Source organism: Cnephaeus nilssonii (genome assembly GCF_951640355.1).
Source record: "Cnephaeus nilssonii genome assembly, chromosome: 3".
Taxonomy (NCBI): Eukaryota; Metazoa; Chordata; class Mammalia; order Chiroptera; family Vespertilionidae; genus Cnephaeus; species Cnephaeus nilssonii.
The window spans coordinates 102,148,597-102,165,581 of record NC_137074.1 but is presented as its reverse complement, the minus strand read 5'-3'; the positions used below and the strand labels follow the sequence as shown (position 1 = coordinate 102,165,581).

At 43.0% G+C, this 16,985-nt stretch overlaps 1 protein-coding gene across 7 annotated transcripts in view; it reads left to right on the top strand.

The window, feature by feature from the left end:
• MED12L (mediator complex subunit 12L) overlaps nt 1–16,985 on the top strand; it is a 420,881-nt gene that overhangs the window by 132,933 nt on the left and 270,963 nt on the right. For all 7 annotated transcript variants that reach the window (XM_079766910.1, XM_079766915.1, XM_079766912.1 and 4 more), the window contains exons 8-11: nt 432–701; nt 1,687–1,836; nt 2,816–2,915; nt 3,235–3,371. In XM_079766910.1, coding sequence (XP_079623036.1) covers nt 432–701; nt 1,687–1,836; nt 2,816–2,915; nt 3,235–3,371 — 657 coding nt within the window. The remainder of the gene's footprint in view (nt 1–431; nt 702–1,686; nt 1,837–2,815; nt 2,916–3,234; nt 3,372–16,985) is intronic.

Here is a 16,985-nt window from a genome sequence, read left to right as displayed (position 1 = left end):
GTCCCCTCTGGGGTGCCTGGGCCTGTGCTGCCCAGGAGAGGAGCCACCAGCCAGAAGTGGAGGTTAACTGTTGGAACTGTAACAAGTACAAATTGATATGTGTTCTCAGTACAAAGTACACATATCAGATTTCAGACTTAATGCAGAAAAAGGGTATATGTAATGTCTCAATACATCTTGGTTTGATTATATGTTGAAATGATAACACTTGCCTATATGAGGATAAATGAAATATTCCTTTAATTTTACCTTTGTTTTTCCAATGGCTATTAGAAAATTTAAAATTACATATGTGGCTTGTGTTATGTTTCTGTTGGACAGCACTGGTCTATACAGTACCTTTGAAGGTTGTCTTTTTAAATAAAAAATTTTCTGTATTACGATAGTTATTTCACCGACATGACCAAGTCTGGTGTCCTTGTACTCCTCAGTATTCAGATGAGTTTGTTCAGTCGGCCTACCTGTCTCGTCGTCTTGCCTACTTTTGTGCCCGGCGTCTTGCCTTGCTGCTGAGCGACAGCACTGGCCTCCTCGCTGCCCACTCGCCCCACATGATGATAGGACCAAACAATGCGAGCATCCGGGCCCCCAGCCCCGGCCCCCCCGGCCCCGGTGTGAGCCCCGTGCAGCTCGCCTTCTCAGACTTTCTGTCCTGTGCACAGCATGGTCCCCTTGTTTATGGACTTAGTTGTATGCTGCAGGTAAGTCCTTTGACCTTGTTACTTACGTTAGAATTTAGTGTAGGAGATAATTGTGGTGCACGTCATAGCTACTGGCCGGTTGGCTGCAGGGTGGGGTGGGGTGGTGGCTTAGGCTTTTATATATACAGATGGGGTTAAGGTTATGAGGACAGAAAGCTTCCAGGATAGTGTTCAATTAAATGTGAGCTGTACTATTTAATTTGCATTTCAGAGGCAGCAGGATCAACATAGGAGTGCCAGTCACGTGTGCTGGACTCAATTTGGGGCTGTTACTAATCTTTGTCTCATGTTCCTCTTTCATACAGTTGGGAAATGGGGTTGCTGTGACGTAGAAGCAAGGTGGTCATAGAAAGTACTTCGTGCAACCGTGTTGAGTAAGACAGTCTGTAAGGGGCTCAGCCAGGACGAGCTACAACTGAGGGCCAGGTGCAGCCTGTGAGCTATAATAGTTTCATGTTTCCAATGAGTTATTAGAACAAAAAAAGAAGAATATGAGACAGAAACTATAGATGTCCCAAAAAGCTCAAAACATTTACTATCTGGCTTTTTACAGAAAAAAAATTCGCCAACCGTTAGTCCAGGATTACTGCCTACCTAGCATTTATGAAGCTACTTACTGCACCATTACTTGAAATATTTTTAAAAATTCCTTTTTACAGTTTATATAACCTTAGAAATTACATATTTAATGCCATCTCATTTTTTTAACCATGAAAAATTGTTTTAAGTGATGATTACTTCACTTTTATGTTTCCTAGGTGTCCTGTACTAGGTAATTTCTTAATACTATACTTCCTTCCTTTCAAAGTGGTAATTCTGTCTTAGTTTTGTCTTATCACTTGAAAATATGAGAATGGGATAAGATACTCATATTTTAATCTTACTGTTAAGAAACTGTAATAGTCATGATAAGGTGTAATTTTACTGTGAAGCTGTTGTTATACCTTTTCTTTCTCTTATCTGGATTTTCCCACTTTCTCTCCAGACTGTCACTCTCTGTTGCCCAAGTGCCTTAGTGTGGAATTATTCCACAAACGACAGTAAGAGCGCGAACCCAGGCTCACCCCTGGATCTGCTGCAGGTGGCTCCCTCCAGCCTCCCCATGCCTGGCGGGAACACGGCCTTCAATCAGCAGGTAGACTTTCTGTTGCAGTGATTTGATGGGGGTTCTCATTCTTGAGAGTCATCAGGGCAGAGAGGGCCAGGTGGGTTTTAACATCTCTTATGCTTGGGTGCCATTCCCAGCTCCGCCCCCTCTCTCTGGGTGTCCTTGGGGGATGTATTTAGCCTCTCTCTCTCTCTCTTTTTTTTTTTAGATATATTTTATTGATTTTCTACAGAGAGGAAGGGAGAGGGACAGAGAGCTAGAAACATCGATGAGAGAGAAACATCGACCAGCTGCCTCCTGCACACCCCCCACTGGGGATGTGCCCGCAACCAATGCACATGCCCCCGACCGGAACCAAACCTGGGACCCTTCAGTCCGCAGACCGACGCTCTATCCACTGAGCCAAACCGGTTTTGGCTGTATTTAGCCTCTTGAACCACAGAAGTTCATGTTGCTCTCTTTCTTCTCACCCTTTTACCGGGCAGTTCTTGCAGAGAGTTCTGCTACCCCGACGATAATTATAGTGGTGTTCCACAACTCTCAAAGTAGTGGCCTGTGATATTTAGTAATTATTATGCTTTTATTAGTGCTGGGTTATTTGGTTCAAAGACTTAAGAAACTTGAACCAAAGAATGGTGGCTAATACTTAGAAAAAGGTCTCTGTTTTTTCAAAGCAGTCTTATTAAGTTAATCAACATGACTGGTTGCTTTCATACATAAAAGAATGGCTTATAGATGATATTTAGAACTTTTACTTTCTATTGATGTCCTAATATATTTTCAGTTATAAAGATGTTTGGTAAGCATTTATTATTGAAAACTGTCATAGAACCACCACCTGTGAATTTTGAAATGCACTCTTGGTGAAACAGACTGAACTTCCTACAATGCAGTGATGACTGTAGTTCACCATAGGATTCTCTGCTCATGTGGAAAATCCTGACATGATTTAGACAACCATTGTGGCTCTCCAAGCACAAGTTAATTAGAAATGCTTATTTTTCAGGTTCGGGCAAGGATTTATGAGGTAGAACAGCAGATAAAACAGAGAGGCCGTGCAGTGGAAGTTCGGTGGTCTTTTGACAAGTGCCAAGAGTCAACAGCAGGTACAGAACACAACGGAGGAGTGCTTTTGAACGTGGGTCTTTATATGCCATGCTTCTGATTCTCGTCACCCTGTCCATATGTTGGATAAGGGTACTCTCTGCTCTCTGACGGAGCCACCTAGCGAATTCTGAGGAAGTTCTTTAGTTTATGCCCTTCAGACCATGGCTATCTAGCTTGCCAGGTTTGGTTTTGTTGGCAACTCTTCTATGCTGGGAATGATTTCTTAAAATCCCTTTTGCACCCATAATAATGAGTTTTGTACTGTGCTGTTTGGCATCATTTAGCCTTTTTAACTGCTTGCTTAATTTCCATTTCTAGGGGTGACCATTAGCCGGGTTTTGCACACATTGGAAGTGTTGGATCGACACTGTTTTGACCGAACTGATTCGAGCAATTCATTGGAGACGCTTTATCATAAGATTTTCTGGGCTCACCAAAATAAAGATAACCAAGAGGTAGTTATTTTTTCTTCTTATCCCATTTTATTAGCATATTTTCTTCTTTTTCATTCTATAAATTTTGCCAAAGCCTTCACAATAAAGTGTAATACCTGTGAAGAGGTCTTCACCCTGAAATCATTCTATTGTACGACTAAAAAGTCCCACCATTATAAAAATGTCCATTGGGCTGGTCTACCTACCGTACTTTCCGGCGTATAAGACAACTGGGCGTATAAGATTTTCCTGGGTTAAAAAGTAATTTTATATGCCGGAAAAATACGGTATATTGGACTATATTGATGGGATTAGATATACTGGGTTAGATATATTGGACTACCATATTTTCCGGCGTATAAGACGACTTTTTAACCCAGGAAAATTGTATACGCCCAGTCGTCTTATACGCCGGAAAATACGGTAGGTCTATCGGTTGGAAAGCTTTTTATTCATCCTTTTATTGTCATTTCTCATCATTTTCATTTTAGAAGAATACCCTTCATCTAGTGATTGGATTTTATGCAGTGGTTTGGCTTTAATCCAGTGGAAATAATAGATTTAGCATATCAGAAAGCAGCGGATTAATACCCGTGGTTATGATCTTTGAAAAATCTGTAGACAGTATATTATACAGGATTCTCCAGAGAAATAGAACCAATAGGGGAAAAAATGTGAATATATATATATATATATATATATATATATATATACACACACACACACACACACAGACATATTTATCTATATATTAAAAGTTGAGAGGATATTTACAATCATTTGCCACATAACAATGTTTCAGTCAATGACAGATTGCATATATGATGATGGTCCCATCTATCTATAATAATAAGAGGGTAATATGCTAATTAGACCAGACGTCTTCTGGACGTCATTCTGGACATCCTTCCTGACAAAGCCAGGGCTGGAGGGAAGCCAGCCTGGGTCCCCGATGCCTGTGGATGGCCAGAGGAGGGAAGCAGCCTGGGTCCCGGGTGCCTGCCGGCAGCCGGAGGAGGGAAGCTGGTGTCGGCAGCCGGGGGAAGGAAGGCCTACTCTTGCACGAATTTTTTGTGCATTGGGCCTCTAGTCTCACTAATAAAAGAGAAAGATGCAAATTGACCGTACCTCCGCGACACCCACCAGCCAACCAGGAGTAAGCGTGCAAATTAACCTGACAAAGATGGCAGGTTAATTTGCATACACAGGCACCGAGCAGCCTAGGTCCCGGGAACATTCTCGGGACCCAGGCCACTCCTAGCCTGTAGGCCCATGTGTAGGCCCTGAGTGGCCGGGGTCCCACAACGCCCCCGGGCCTATGAGCGCAGGCGCCAAGCAGCTGGGGGAGGATGTTCCCAGCCTGGTGCCCACAATGTGGGGCTGGCTGCTGGCCTTGGGGGCATGCCTCCCCCTCCTCGCCCCGCGCCCCCCCTGGGCCGCAGGGACATGCCCTAGCCCAGTGGACACAAAGCAGGGCGTCCCATTTGCATGAACTGCAGAGGAAACACCTTTTCTTTTAAAAAAAATATATTTTATTGATTTTTTTTTACAGAGAAGAGGGGAAAGGGATAGACAGTTGGAAACATCGATGAGAGAGAAACATTGATTCAGCTGCCTCTTGCACACTTCCCACTGGGGATGTGCACCCAGCCAAGGTACATGCCCTTAACAGGAATCAAACCTGGGACCCTTCAGTCTGCAGGCCGACGCTCTATCCACTAAGCCAAACCAGTTTGAGCGTAAACACCTTTTCTGACTGCTCATTGGCTAAGCTCATGTACACCGCCACTTGCAGTGTTCTTAGTAACTTGGGTAATAAGAATCCAAGAAGGTGATCTAGGGTTTTTCCACCACACTCCTGGATGAAAAAAACGAAGGTCCACTGCTGGAGGGCTAAGAAATGTCATATCCTGCCCTAGCCGGTTTGGCTCAGTGGATAGAGCCTTGGCCTGCCGACCGCAAGGTCTGGGTTCGATTCTGATCAAGGGCATGTACCTAGGTTATAGGCTCCTCCCTGGAGCCAATCAAAGTGTCCCTCTCACATTGATGTTTCTCTCTGTCTCTCCCTCTCTCTTCTATACTCTCTAAAAATCAATGGAAACATATCCTCAGGTTAGGATAAAAAAGAAAGAAAGAAAAGAATGTCATATCCTATGAAAGACACATCTTGAAGATGCCTAAAGAAAGTTGTCATTTTTTCATGGTGAAGGGACTGGAGTCCGTGTTGATGAAAACACCTTGGTGGCTATGGTGGCTGGCAGTGGGTGCAGCAGTGGGGTGATGCGGCTGGCTCCTCCCCCTGATCAGCCCGGTCACCTCCCGCAGAGAAGTACATCCCCGGAGGCCATCAGTAGGACATCCCCTGAGGGCTCCCAGTCTGTGAGAGGGGGCAGGCTGGGCTGAGGGACCTACCCACTCAGTGCACGAATTTTGTGCACTAGGCCCCTAGTAAGATTATAATGGAGCTGAAAAATTCTTATCGCCTACTGATGCTATAGCCATTATAATGTTGTAGTACAGTGTGTTGCTCATGTGTTTGTGGTGATGCTGGTATAAACAGACCTACTGTGCTACCTGTCATATAAAAGTATTGCACAAAAGTATAGAACATAATACTTGATAATGATAATAAAATGACTGTGTTACTGGTTTGTGTATTTGCTGTACTTTTTATTGTCATTTTAGAGTGTACTCTTTCTACTTATAAACAAAAAAGATTGGTTTAAAACAGTATGCCGTATTAAGCCAGCAGCAGCCAGCCTCATACACCTTGTGTTTACCATGTTTGATTGCATCATTTTCTCATGTGCTCAATTTAATCTCATGTTGTTTTGTGTGGTAAAATACACTGTACAGGCTTACAGCCTAGGTGTGTAGTAAGTTAGACCATCTAGGTTTGTGTAGAGCACTCTGATGTTCACACGACAAAATTGCCTATTGATGCATTTCTCAGAATGTACCCTACTTGTTAAGTGGTGTATGGCTGTATTTTATTTCTTTTTTCTTTTTTCTTTTTTAATTACTTTATTGATTAAGGTATCACATATTTGTCCTCATCCCCCCCATTCCCATACCAAACCCCTCCCCACGCATGCCCCACCCCCCTGTTGTCCATGATCACTGGTTAGGCTCATATGCAAGCACACAAGTCCTTTTGGTTGATCTATCTCCCTTATCCCCACCCTCCCCTACCTTCCCTCTGAGGTCTGACAGTCTGATAGATGTTGTTCTTGTTCATCAGTCTATGTTGTTCATCATTTCCCCTAGATGAGTAAGCTCATGTGATACTAGAAATACACTTGTAAGAACCGAAAATGAGACTAGCAATAATGGTTATGCTGACAGGCAAATGAATCAGTCTGTAGTGAGTTTCTTTCTGGACCAACAGTTCTTTTGAGTCCCAATTTATATGTCCAACAGTTCCTTATGTGTACATAACAGCAATGATATTTCAGTTCTGGATGGTGGACAAATAGTGGTAATGCAGGTCCGACCCTCTCTGGTTTGGTCCTGGGCAACCTGCAGTGACGCACAGCTGCTGACTGCTAGTGTGGCAAGGCATTGTCAGCGTCTTTCATCTCTGGACTGTTTCTCTTCTGTCTTCATGGCTGGAGCACTCCTGTCACTTCCTCTCTGTTGCAGGAATCCACATGTCTCGGAGTTGTTTTCTGAAAATATACAAACATATTCTCCACCAAAAGTTAATAAAGGAATCTTTTCTATAAATTTGACTTGCGATCCTTTTTCATTTTTTGCCCAAACGATTTTCCTTTGGCTTGTTTTGACACCATGTATGTTTTACATGCGTGTCTTGCTGTTAACATTACAAATGAAAGTTAATTTTCTAAAGTAAAAATTTTCTAGATGTAATTTACTTACAGGATATTTTTCCTTACATGATATTCTTCTACTATCCCCCCTTTTTTGGTTTAAATATTAGGAGGCTTTTGGAAATTTTATGCTGAAATCTTGATAGCTTTTAAATTTTAATTTTTGCACTAAAATGTGACTGCTTTAGGTTCATTACATGTTATGCAATTTTACCATGAGATGAACTACCAATAAAAATTTTAGTTAACACTTTAGGAACAGATTTTTTTGTCCAGTACCATTGATTTTTCTAGAATATTCACTTATTTCAATTAGCCAATTTAAATTAGTCTGAAAACTTGACTACTATTTTACTGTCAAATTTAATACTCTAACAACCATCTTATTTTACCCTGTATATATTAGTGGAAAGGATTATTTGCCTTCTTGAGTAGGCCCTGAGCATTCCTGGTGCTAGGCTGGATTTAGATGTAAAAACCCCACTTCCCCACACCATGGGTACAAGACAACTCAAACAAGTCTTGTTGCAGTGAGAGGGCAGCTGCTGTCGGCCAAGTCTCTGTCTGTTACCTGGGTCCCGATTTGAGCTGGGCATGGGAAGCTAAGCAGCCATGGGGGCAGGAGACCTCTCTCAGCAGGGGTGAGGGTTCAGGCCCCTGCAAACTTGGGGGGGGGGGCGTGAAGGTCTGTGCCCCACCTCTGTTGACCCCCAAGTTCTCTCCTGATGGCCCCTTTGCGACTGTGCCTGTCTTAGGTTGTTCCTTCCCTGAGGAATCTTACCCGTCTCTGGCTAACTAGCCATCTTCCAGGGCCAAGCAGGGTGATGTGAGGTTCAGTTCTGTCTCCTTGGTCGCGTATGCCCCCGTGGCCTCCACGGTATGACTGTATTTTAAGGAATTGGCTCACATGATTATGGGAGCTGGCAAATCTGAAATGTGTAGAGCAGGCCAGCAGGTTGGGATTCAGGGAAGTGCTGATGTTGCAGCTTGAGTCTGAAGGCAGAATTCCTTCTTCCTTGGGGGACTGTATTTTCTCTTAAGGTCTTTAACTGATTGAATAAGGCCCACCCATGTTATAGAAGATAATCTGCTGTACTAAGTCTATGGATTTAAACGTTATTCACATTAAAAAAAATGTCTTCATCTAAATTGGAGTTTGACCCCAAAACATAGCCTAGCCAAGCTGACAGATAAAATTAACCATTACACAGGCAGTTGTTATCTTATGCTTTCCTAGTAATAGATTGTTTCATTACTGAACTGATCTATAAACATAAGATTTTCAGTGTATTTTTCCCCCCAACTCTTATTTTGGGGAGCAATAAAAAGTTTGTGTTCTTTTTACAATGGAAAGTGCCTGTGGTATGTCCAAGTCATGCTAGGTGCCAGGAATGCAGAGGTAAGTTTTAAGACATGATACCTACCTTCAATGAATACCTTAGTTAACTGATTATAAATACCTTTGGTTTTCATAGCAGTCTTTGGGAATTGCATATATGGAAAGAAGGGAAAACAGAAAGAACCACTACAAATCTTTCACTGTCCTACCTACATGTGAACTTGATGTGAACCTTTTCCAGATTACTTTCGTTTTGGAATATTTGTGGGTCATCACTCTGCTTCTTGAAGATAAGGATCATGCCAAGTAGGGTATCTGGATACTGTGAGTGAGGCACACAGACCCAGTAAAATTTCTAACTCGAGCCTAAGTGGAAATGCTTCAATCCTTCCGGAGAGCATACTGATGATAAAAGTCTGCACAGTTCCCTGCTCACTGACATAGGACAGATTGTTACTGGGTGGACACCTTGAAATCTTTCTTTTTGTAATAAAGACTTTCTTAAATAAATGGCTTCAAGAGTGATAAGATTTGTAATGTGTAGACTTGAGCTATCTAGAAGGAAAGTAGGGCTACCTGAGATTCAAGGTGTGCTTTTGCATGGCTAACCTGCTTGCGCTAAATGTTGAGTAAAGACTATATTGTTCCCAGGTGAGAGATTTACCTAGTCCATCTAAACTGCTTCAGTTTTATGGTTAGCCTGACTACGTACCTTTCTAGTTCATGAAATGGCCAACTTCAGAATTCCAATGCCTCATTCACGCACAGACTTAAGTTACAGGACTCTTAAAGAGAAAAATCATGAGTGTCTGTATCAAGGGCAGAAATAATGCTGAATGTTTTTGATGAAAATTATATTATCAGATTCTCTCTCAAGCACAGTTATCTCCAATGTGGGTGCCTGAGGAAGTGATTAGAATTTCTATTTAGATTACATTTTATTTATTTTTTTATTATTTTTTTCCAGTTTTTTAATTAAGGTATTATATGTGTACATATCTTACCATTGCCCCCCCTCACCCAACTCCCATGCATGCTCTCACCCCCCAGTGTTTTGCGTCCATTGGTTATGCTTATATGCATGCATACAAGTCCTTCGGTTGATCTCTTATCTCCCCCACCGCTCCCTAACCTTCCCGCTGTAATTTGACAGTCTGTTTGATGCTTTACTGCCTCTGTATCTACCTTGTTGTTCATCAGTTTATAATGTTGTTTATTATCCATAAATGAGTGAGATCATGTGGTATTTTTCTTTTATTCACTGGCTTATTTCACTTAGCATAATGCTCTCCAGTTCCATCCAGGTTGCTGCAAACGGTAAGAATTCCTTCTTTTTTATGGCAGCATAGTATTCCATTGTGTAGATTGTAGATGTACCATAGTTTTCTGATCCAGTCATCTGCTGATGGGTACCTAGGCTGTTTCCAAATCTTATCTATTGTAAATTGTGCTGCTATGAACATAAGGGTGCATATATCCTTTCTGATTGATGTTTCTAGTTTCTTAGGATATATTCCTAGGACTGGGATTATTGGGTCAAATGGGAGTTCCATTTTTAGTTTTTTGAGGAAACTCCATACTGTTTTCCACCATGGCTACACCAGTCTGCATTCCCACCAGCAGTGCACGAGGGTTCCTTTTTCTCCGCATCCTCGCCAGCACTTGTTTGTTGATTTGTTGATGATTGCCATTCTGACAGGTGTGAGATGGTACCTCATTGTCGTTTTGATTTGCATCTCTCAGATAATTAGTGACTTTGAGCATGTTTTCATGTGTCTCTTGGCCTTCCTTCTGTCTTCTTTCAAAAAGATTCTATTTAGGTCTGTTGCCCATTTTTTTATTGGATCATTTATCTTCCTTTTATTAAATTGTATAAGTTGCCTGTAGATGTTAGAGATTAAACCTTTATCAGTGATAACATTTGCAAATATGTTCTCCCATACAGTGGGGTTTCTTGTTGTTTTGTTGATGGTTTCTTTTGCTGTGAAAAAGCTTTTTATTTTGATGTAGTCCCATTTGTTAATTTTCTCTTTAGCTTCCATTGCCCTAGGAGCAGTATCAGTGAAGAAGTTCTTTTGGCATATGTCTGAGATTTTGCTGCCTGTGGATTCCTCTAGTATTTTTATGGTTTCCCATCTTATGTTTAAGTCCTGTATCCATTTTGAGTTAATTTTTGTGTTTGGTGTAAGTTGGTGATCTAATTTCATATTTTTGCATGTATCTGTCCAATTTTCCCAACACCATTTATTGAAGAGACTGTCTTGATTCCATTGTATGTTCATGCCTCCTTTGTCAAATATTAATTGAGCATAGTGGTTTGGGTCAATATCTGGATTCTCTATTCTATTCCATTGGTCTATATATCTGTTCTTGTGCCAGTACCATGCTGTTTTGAGAACAGTGGCTTTGTAATACAGCTTGAGGTCTGGTATTGAGATCCCTCCTACTTTATTCTTCTTTCTCAGGATTGCTGTAGCTATTCGGGGTCTTTTTTTATTCCAGATGAATTTTTGGAGAGTTCTTTCTAGGTCTGTGAAATATGCCGTTGGTATTTCAATGGGAGTGCATTGAATCTATAGATTGCTTTGGGTAGTATAGAAGCTGCTCTACTTGGGTATTTTTTCTGACCTTGTCTTCTAGCTCACTGATGTGGTCCTCTGCTTCTTCTAGTCTACTCTTGATGCTTTCTATTGAGTTCTTTACAGCAGCGTTGTCATTTTTCATTTCTTCTTGGTTCTTCATTTCCTCTTGGTTCTTATTCATATTGTTGAATTTGTCTTCCATTCTTTTCAGCCACCTTATGACCATTTCTCTGAATTCTTTCTCTGACAGGTTGCTTGGCTCCATTTTGTTTACTTCCTTTTCTGGTGATGCCTGCTTTTCTTTCATAAGCGGGCTGTTTCTTTGTCTCCCCATGGTCTCTCTTTTCCAGATGTCTGGTTATGTAGTTCTCTCTCTCCTGCGTTGATTTAAAGGCACAAAATACAACACAACCAAGTACAACACAAAAGGCACTGAAAAGAAATGTATTCACGATATTAATAAACCCAAATAAAGGTGACCACCTGAGAAAGGCAAATTAGGGGATAGGAGAGAAAGAAGAAGAGGAAGAAAAAAAAAATGAGTGCAAAAATGAAATTGAGAAAAGGAAAAAAAAAAGTAAGAGAAAAGAAAGAGAATAAGAAAGAAAAGGGGAACTAACTATATATGGGGAGAAAACTCCAATAGAACAGCCACTAATCCTAGCAAATGCCAGCAACAAGTATCTGGAGATTAATACAAACTACAAACAACTAATTTCAAGCGAGGCGAGGGAAAACAGAAGCGAAAAACAAAGAAAAACAAAGAAAAAAAAACACACAAAACAATACAAAAAAAGAATAAGCAAAACAATCGCACAAAAAAGCATAAAAAATCGATATAATCAACATTCAAGCAAACAACAACAAAAGGACAGAGAGAAAAACAATATTTGGATAGTTAAGACAGAGAAGAGAGCTGTGTGTATGGACTTGGAGCAGGGGATTGGAAATTAGATATATAAGTAGGGTGAAATTTTAACAGGGGGTAAACAGAAAGAATAGGGAAAATCTAAAGCAGGAAAAGGGTAAGAGAAACAGGGGAAAAAGGGGAAAAGTTAGGAGGAGAGTGGTGGCATAAAGGTAGAGTTGAGATAGAGTAAAACGATGCTAAAGGAAAGATGAAAATAGAATGTAGAATACTAATCCCAAAGTAAAATAAAGAGAAAATAAAATGACACTTAAAAAAAAAAGGTAAAATAGTAGTAGTAATAATACTGATTGAAAATAAAAATGTATTAATTAAAAAGCTAAATCAAGTGAGGAAAAAAATAGTTTCTTAAGTAAAAGATGGAAAAAAAAGTAAAAAAAATAAAAAATAAAATGTGCAGTAGTGAAGGTCATTCAATTCCTCTATTGTTCTGTTTGGCATGCCTGTTTCCCAGTCAGGACAGTATTGCAGTTCCCTGCATTCCATTGCTCCTCAGTGTTGTAAGCCAGTCCTGATTTTTAAGCAGGCAGTGTCTTAATTTCTTGTATTTCTTTATTTGTGATTACACAAGAGTCAATTTGTGGTTCAGCCCCTGGGTGGCAGTGTTTCTGGATTGACCTCCGGGTCTATAGGTCCTCTCTAGCCTGTGCTTAGATCCTGCTTTCCCTGTGGCACTCAATACCAGTTAGTGGAAGTGGGCTGCCTCAGAGCCGGCTCTCTGAAAGTCACTTCCCGCTCTGATCCCCAGGTTCCAGAAAAACAACTTTCCCCTGAAGTATCCCAGGGGTCCCCAACTGGATGATCCTATGTATTGGGCTTAGTAATCAGAAGCAAGGATTTGAAGAGGAAAAAGCCCAAGTGTGCGAACAACGGGGCTGTAGGCAAGTCTGCGCAGTCCCCCTTTTCCCCCTTGGGTCTAAGCAGCCGGCACACTTTTAAGATTTTTAGGCTTTCCTTTTGCGTCAGATCAAAATGGGTTGCTTTTTAGAGATCCCTTCTGTTAGCAGCTCTGAGGACCCTCTTCCACTTTCATGGATCATGCCAGCCCCAACAGCCATGGATTTTTCTAGGCGCAGACTTCCCCCAGTCCTCCAGCTCCCGCAGTCCGCAAGTTTCTCTGACCTGCTGGGTCCAGAGACCTCCCCTTATCCCAGGCAAAATCTGACCTTTCCGTGGTGGAGTGTAGAACTCCTCTGAATCCGCATGTTTGCGCCAATTGGGGACCCGTGTTCTGGGGTTCGCAGCTGTTCTGTGGGTGCCGCAGTTGTAGATTTTCAGGCTTCCGATAACATCCACGTTCCCCTTCAAGATGGAGCAGTCTCCGCGTCTGAGCCGGTGACTCTGGGAGGGAACCCAGCAGCAGTGGGGGCTGCCCGGTCAGGGGAGCCCCGTCCAGCAGTCCCCCACAGTCTCCTGGAGTATAGCTGTCCCTCAACTCACCAACAAACACTCCCCATGCGTCCCTCAGCTGTTCTTTCTTTCTGCTCCGGGACAAGGCTTGGGACACGTCTGTCTGTTCCGCCACCATTTTTTCGGTCTAGATTACATTTTAAAACAACCAGGTCTGTTTTGTCTAAGTTTTATAATAAACATAATTGTTATGCTGATATTAGTATAGAAATAAATAAATACGTGTTGAGTGAGAGTGTTTGCTAAAAAAAATACTGCGCTGAAAGGGTATGTAAGAAATGTTTGGTGATCTCTGCTGTAAGCATCCTCAAGGGAGGGACTTAGCCCAGAATGTGAGAAGTGCGTGCCACTAGAGGGCGACGTGTGCTCAGGGCAGAGAGTCCTAGATCCTCTAGTCACAGACACACTTCATTGGAAGGAACGTCAGTGTTGCCTATTTAGGAGTAATTATATTGCATGTTGACTCAACTCCAGAAGGATCTGATGTAAGTGAGTGGTTGCTTTGTGTTACTATGCTGTTTAATGAATAAGACAAAAAACTACATTTTAACCTGTAAGTCAAAATGGTAATCTTTTCTTAATAATTGGTCAGAAAGAATAACTGGATGGAACCTTCTGAAACATTTAACATAAAATTATTTTTTACAATATGACTTTGGCATCTACGTGTGTGTGTGTGTGTGTGTGTGTGTGTGTGTGTGTACGTATGTATGTGAATGGCAATGTTGCATCACTGTTTACTTGCCACAGGGTTTGCTGTTTTCTTGACTTCCGAGTCACATGATATGTTTCTGGAATCCATGTATGAACCATGCAGCTGTATTGACTCTGCTCAGCTCTGTGACCTTGTACAAGTTACTGGTGGGCTCTGCGCCTTAGTGCTCTTACTTGTTACTCAGCGTAGAGCACTTGACCCACTTGTCTCCAAGGAGACAGTGTACTTTCAGAATTATTAAGCACTATGAAAATGTGTTTAAAATTGTTATTGTTAGTAATAATCATTATTAGGCTTATATTAGAAGAACCAATATAGTGTTATGTTGCAAGTTATAATTCTCTGATAAGGAGGAGTTGTATAAAGTGGTGTGGTTGGTATTCAGAAACACATCTCACTTCTTCAAAACAAACTTCCCCTTTTTGATTTTATAATTTGTTAGGGCTTAGACAACATCATAGATAATAGAACATGCAGCAGCCTGTGAGTCTGAAGTTTGCTTTTGATTTTATAATTTGTTAGGGCTTAGACAACATCAGATAATAGAACATGCGGCAGTTGCAGTGAGTCTGAAGTTTGCTTTTGCTGAAGTCATGTGTAGGGTCATGAACTGCCCAGTCTCTCCTCACATCTGTTTGTGAAACTTGAACTCCATTCTCCTCGCTTCCCTTTTCTCTGGAACTGCTAAGGGAAATGCTATTCTCTCTATTCTTGTGTGGGAGGGGGAGAACAGCTGTCCAGGTGGGATGAGGGGCAGAGGGCCAGGTTTGTTGTGTAATGTCTTGGAGTTTGGTGAAAGCCCATTGAAAACAGTGATGTACGAGATGGGATTCGAGGCCTTGGCTGCCCTGTGGTTGGAGTGTGGTCACAGGGAGTAGCAGCTGACACTGTGCCAGGCCTGTGCATGGGGTGTGCCAGGTCTGTGGCATGCTTTCACTCAACTCACATAAAATGCATTGTTCCTTTACCCTCCCTCCTTCTCCACGATCTCCCCAATCCTCAGCTACTGCTTCTGTATCAGGGTTTGGGTACTAGTGTAAGAGCATGAAAGTACAAATCTCAAAACACCCTCAGTGTTAGTTTTTCTAGATCTGTGCCACTTGATTTTCCGTTCAGTGGAGAGTGAGGTGTGAAAATGGCAATTCCTAGGGCGGGGTTGGGCCACACAGGGGCCAGGCACGTACAGTGCACTGGTGGTGGGCTGCTGTGCACAGGATGGGACGAGGTGACCGGGATATGGGCATGCCTTTTAGGCAAGGGGTGGTCTCTCAGATTCTCCTTGGGATGGTGGACCCACTGTTGCTGATCATCAGCATTTCCAGGGAACTGGGATGTCAGGATGTGTGTGTCACCTTCCTCAGTCTCACAGCACTCTTCAGGCCAGTCCGCAGGACTGCTGGTCGTGTTTGCTCGGATGCCTGCCTGTCACTTTCCAGTGCCTGGCACGTGTTTCATACAACATTTACTCACGCATTTGCCTACTTAGTGTTCCAGAATCACTCCTGCTCCTGGCGGTGAAGGCAGAGAAGCCGGCATCCCTGTGAGGGAGTTACTGTGTGGCTGTGAGGACCTCCTCTTCCTCATGCTGACGGGGCCCATCACTTGTGACCTCACCTGAGCAGTAGGATGAGGGGTGTCCCCTCAGCGCCCCAGAGCCATGCACCACTCCCTTCCTCTTGGCTTCTCTCCCTGTTTTTGTGGGCGTGAGGGGCTCAGAAGCTGCCTCTTTCTCACTTCTCTCTCTGGTGCCTGGGAAGCAGCTTTCTCTTCCTGTTGGAAGGCTGGACCAGCTGCTCTGGGCAGAGCTGCTCAGACAGCAGCCACCCGCATTTCCCCTTTCCCTGCGGGTCCACAACCCCAGCACGCCCGGACTCTGGAGACCTCTGGATTTGCTGTTTGTGCTGTTTGGTGCTGGGAGTATTCACAAAGCATTCTCTGAACAGCCGAGAGGCGCTCATGCTGACGATCTGAGTAGTGGCCCGAGGTCCAGAGCATGTGCCTGACGCCCCGTGGTTTAGGCCCCCGGTCAGGTCCGGTCTCTGCACTGTGGCTGACGCACCACCTGAAGCCCCGTGTCTGTGGTAGCCGGGCCTGTGTGGCCTCCTGCGCGCCTGTGGTCCTAGGCTAGGGTCTGTTCCTTCCGCTCACCAGCATTTCATCGGCCGCTAGCGCCATGCCTGGGGCTCTCAAGTCCTGAGGAGGTACTTAGGAAATTTGGTTTTCGGGCTGCTAAAAATGCTGCTGGAATGGTGAACTGGAAGGGAGACCCCTGTGTTAGTTTCATCTTGGTATCAAGTCTCTGTATGACGTCTATTTACCAGTGGTGCCTGTTCGGATGTGTAGGAGCGTGCAGGTGGATGGGGAAGTGCTGTAAAGTCAGTAGGTTAGTGCGTTTCTTTGGGGGCATTAGGGACAGTTCACCTACTCACGGCGAGGGTCAGCTTTTTCATTTGTAAGAGGGCAGATAAAACATGTCGATACGTATAGGGCTTAGATGTAAACCCTAGCTGCTATTATTATGGGTAATGTATTTTGGGAGACAGAAACTTCGGAGAGATGGAAGGAATATGATCCCTTGGGACTACCTGTAGACACACTCATACACACCCACACAATTACCCATCACACAACTATCCGTCACACAGTCCACTAGTCCATAAAGCACAGCCAGGATCTGCCAGGCTTTTTACACTCTTGGATTTTCACAAATGCTTTTACCCGCAGGAGAGACGACGGAGGGTGGGGTCAGCCCACCCAAGGTGAGGTGGCCGAAATCCGATGTTCTAAATGAGATCATGCTCATCTCAATGCTTAGGATGTTTTTAAAGCCA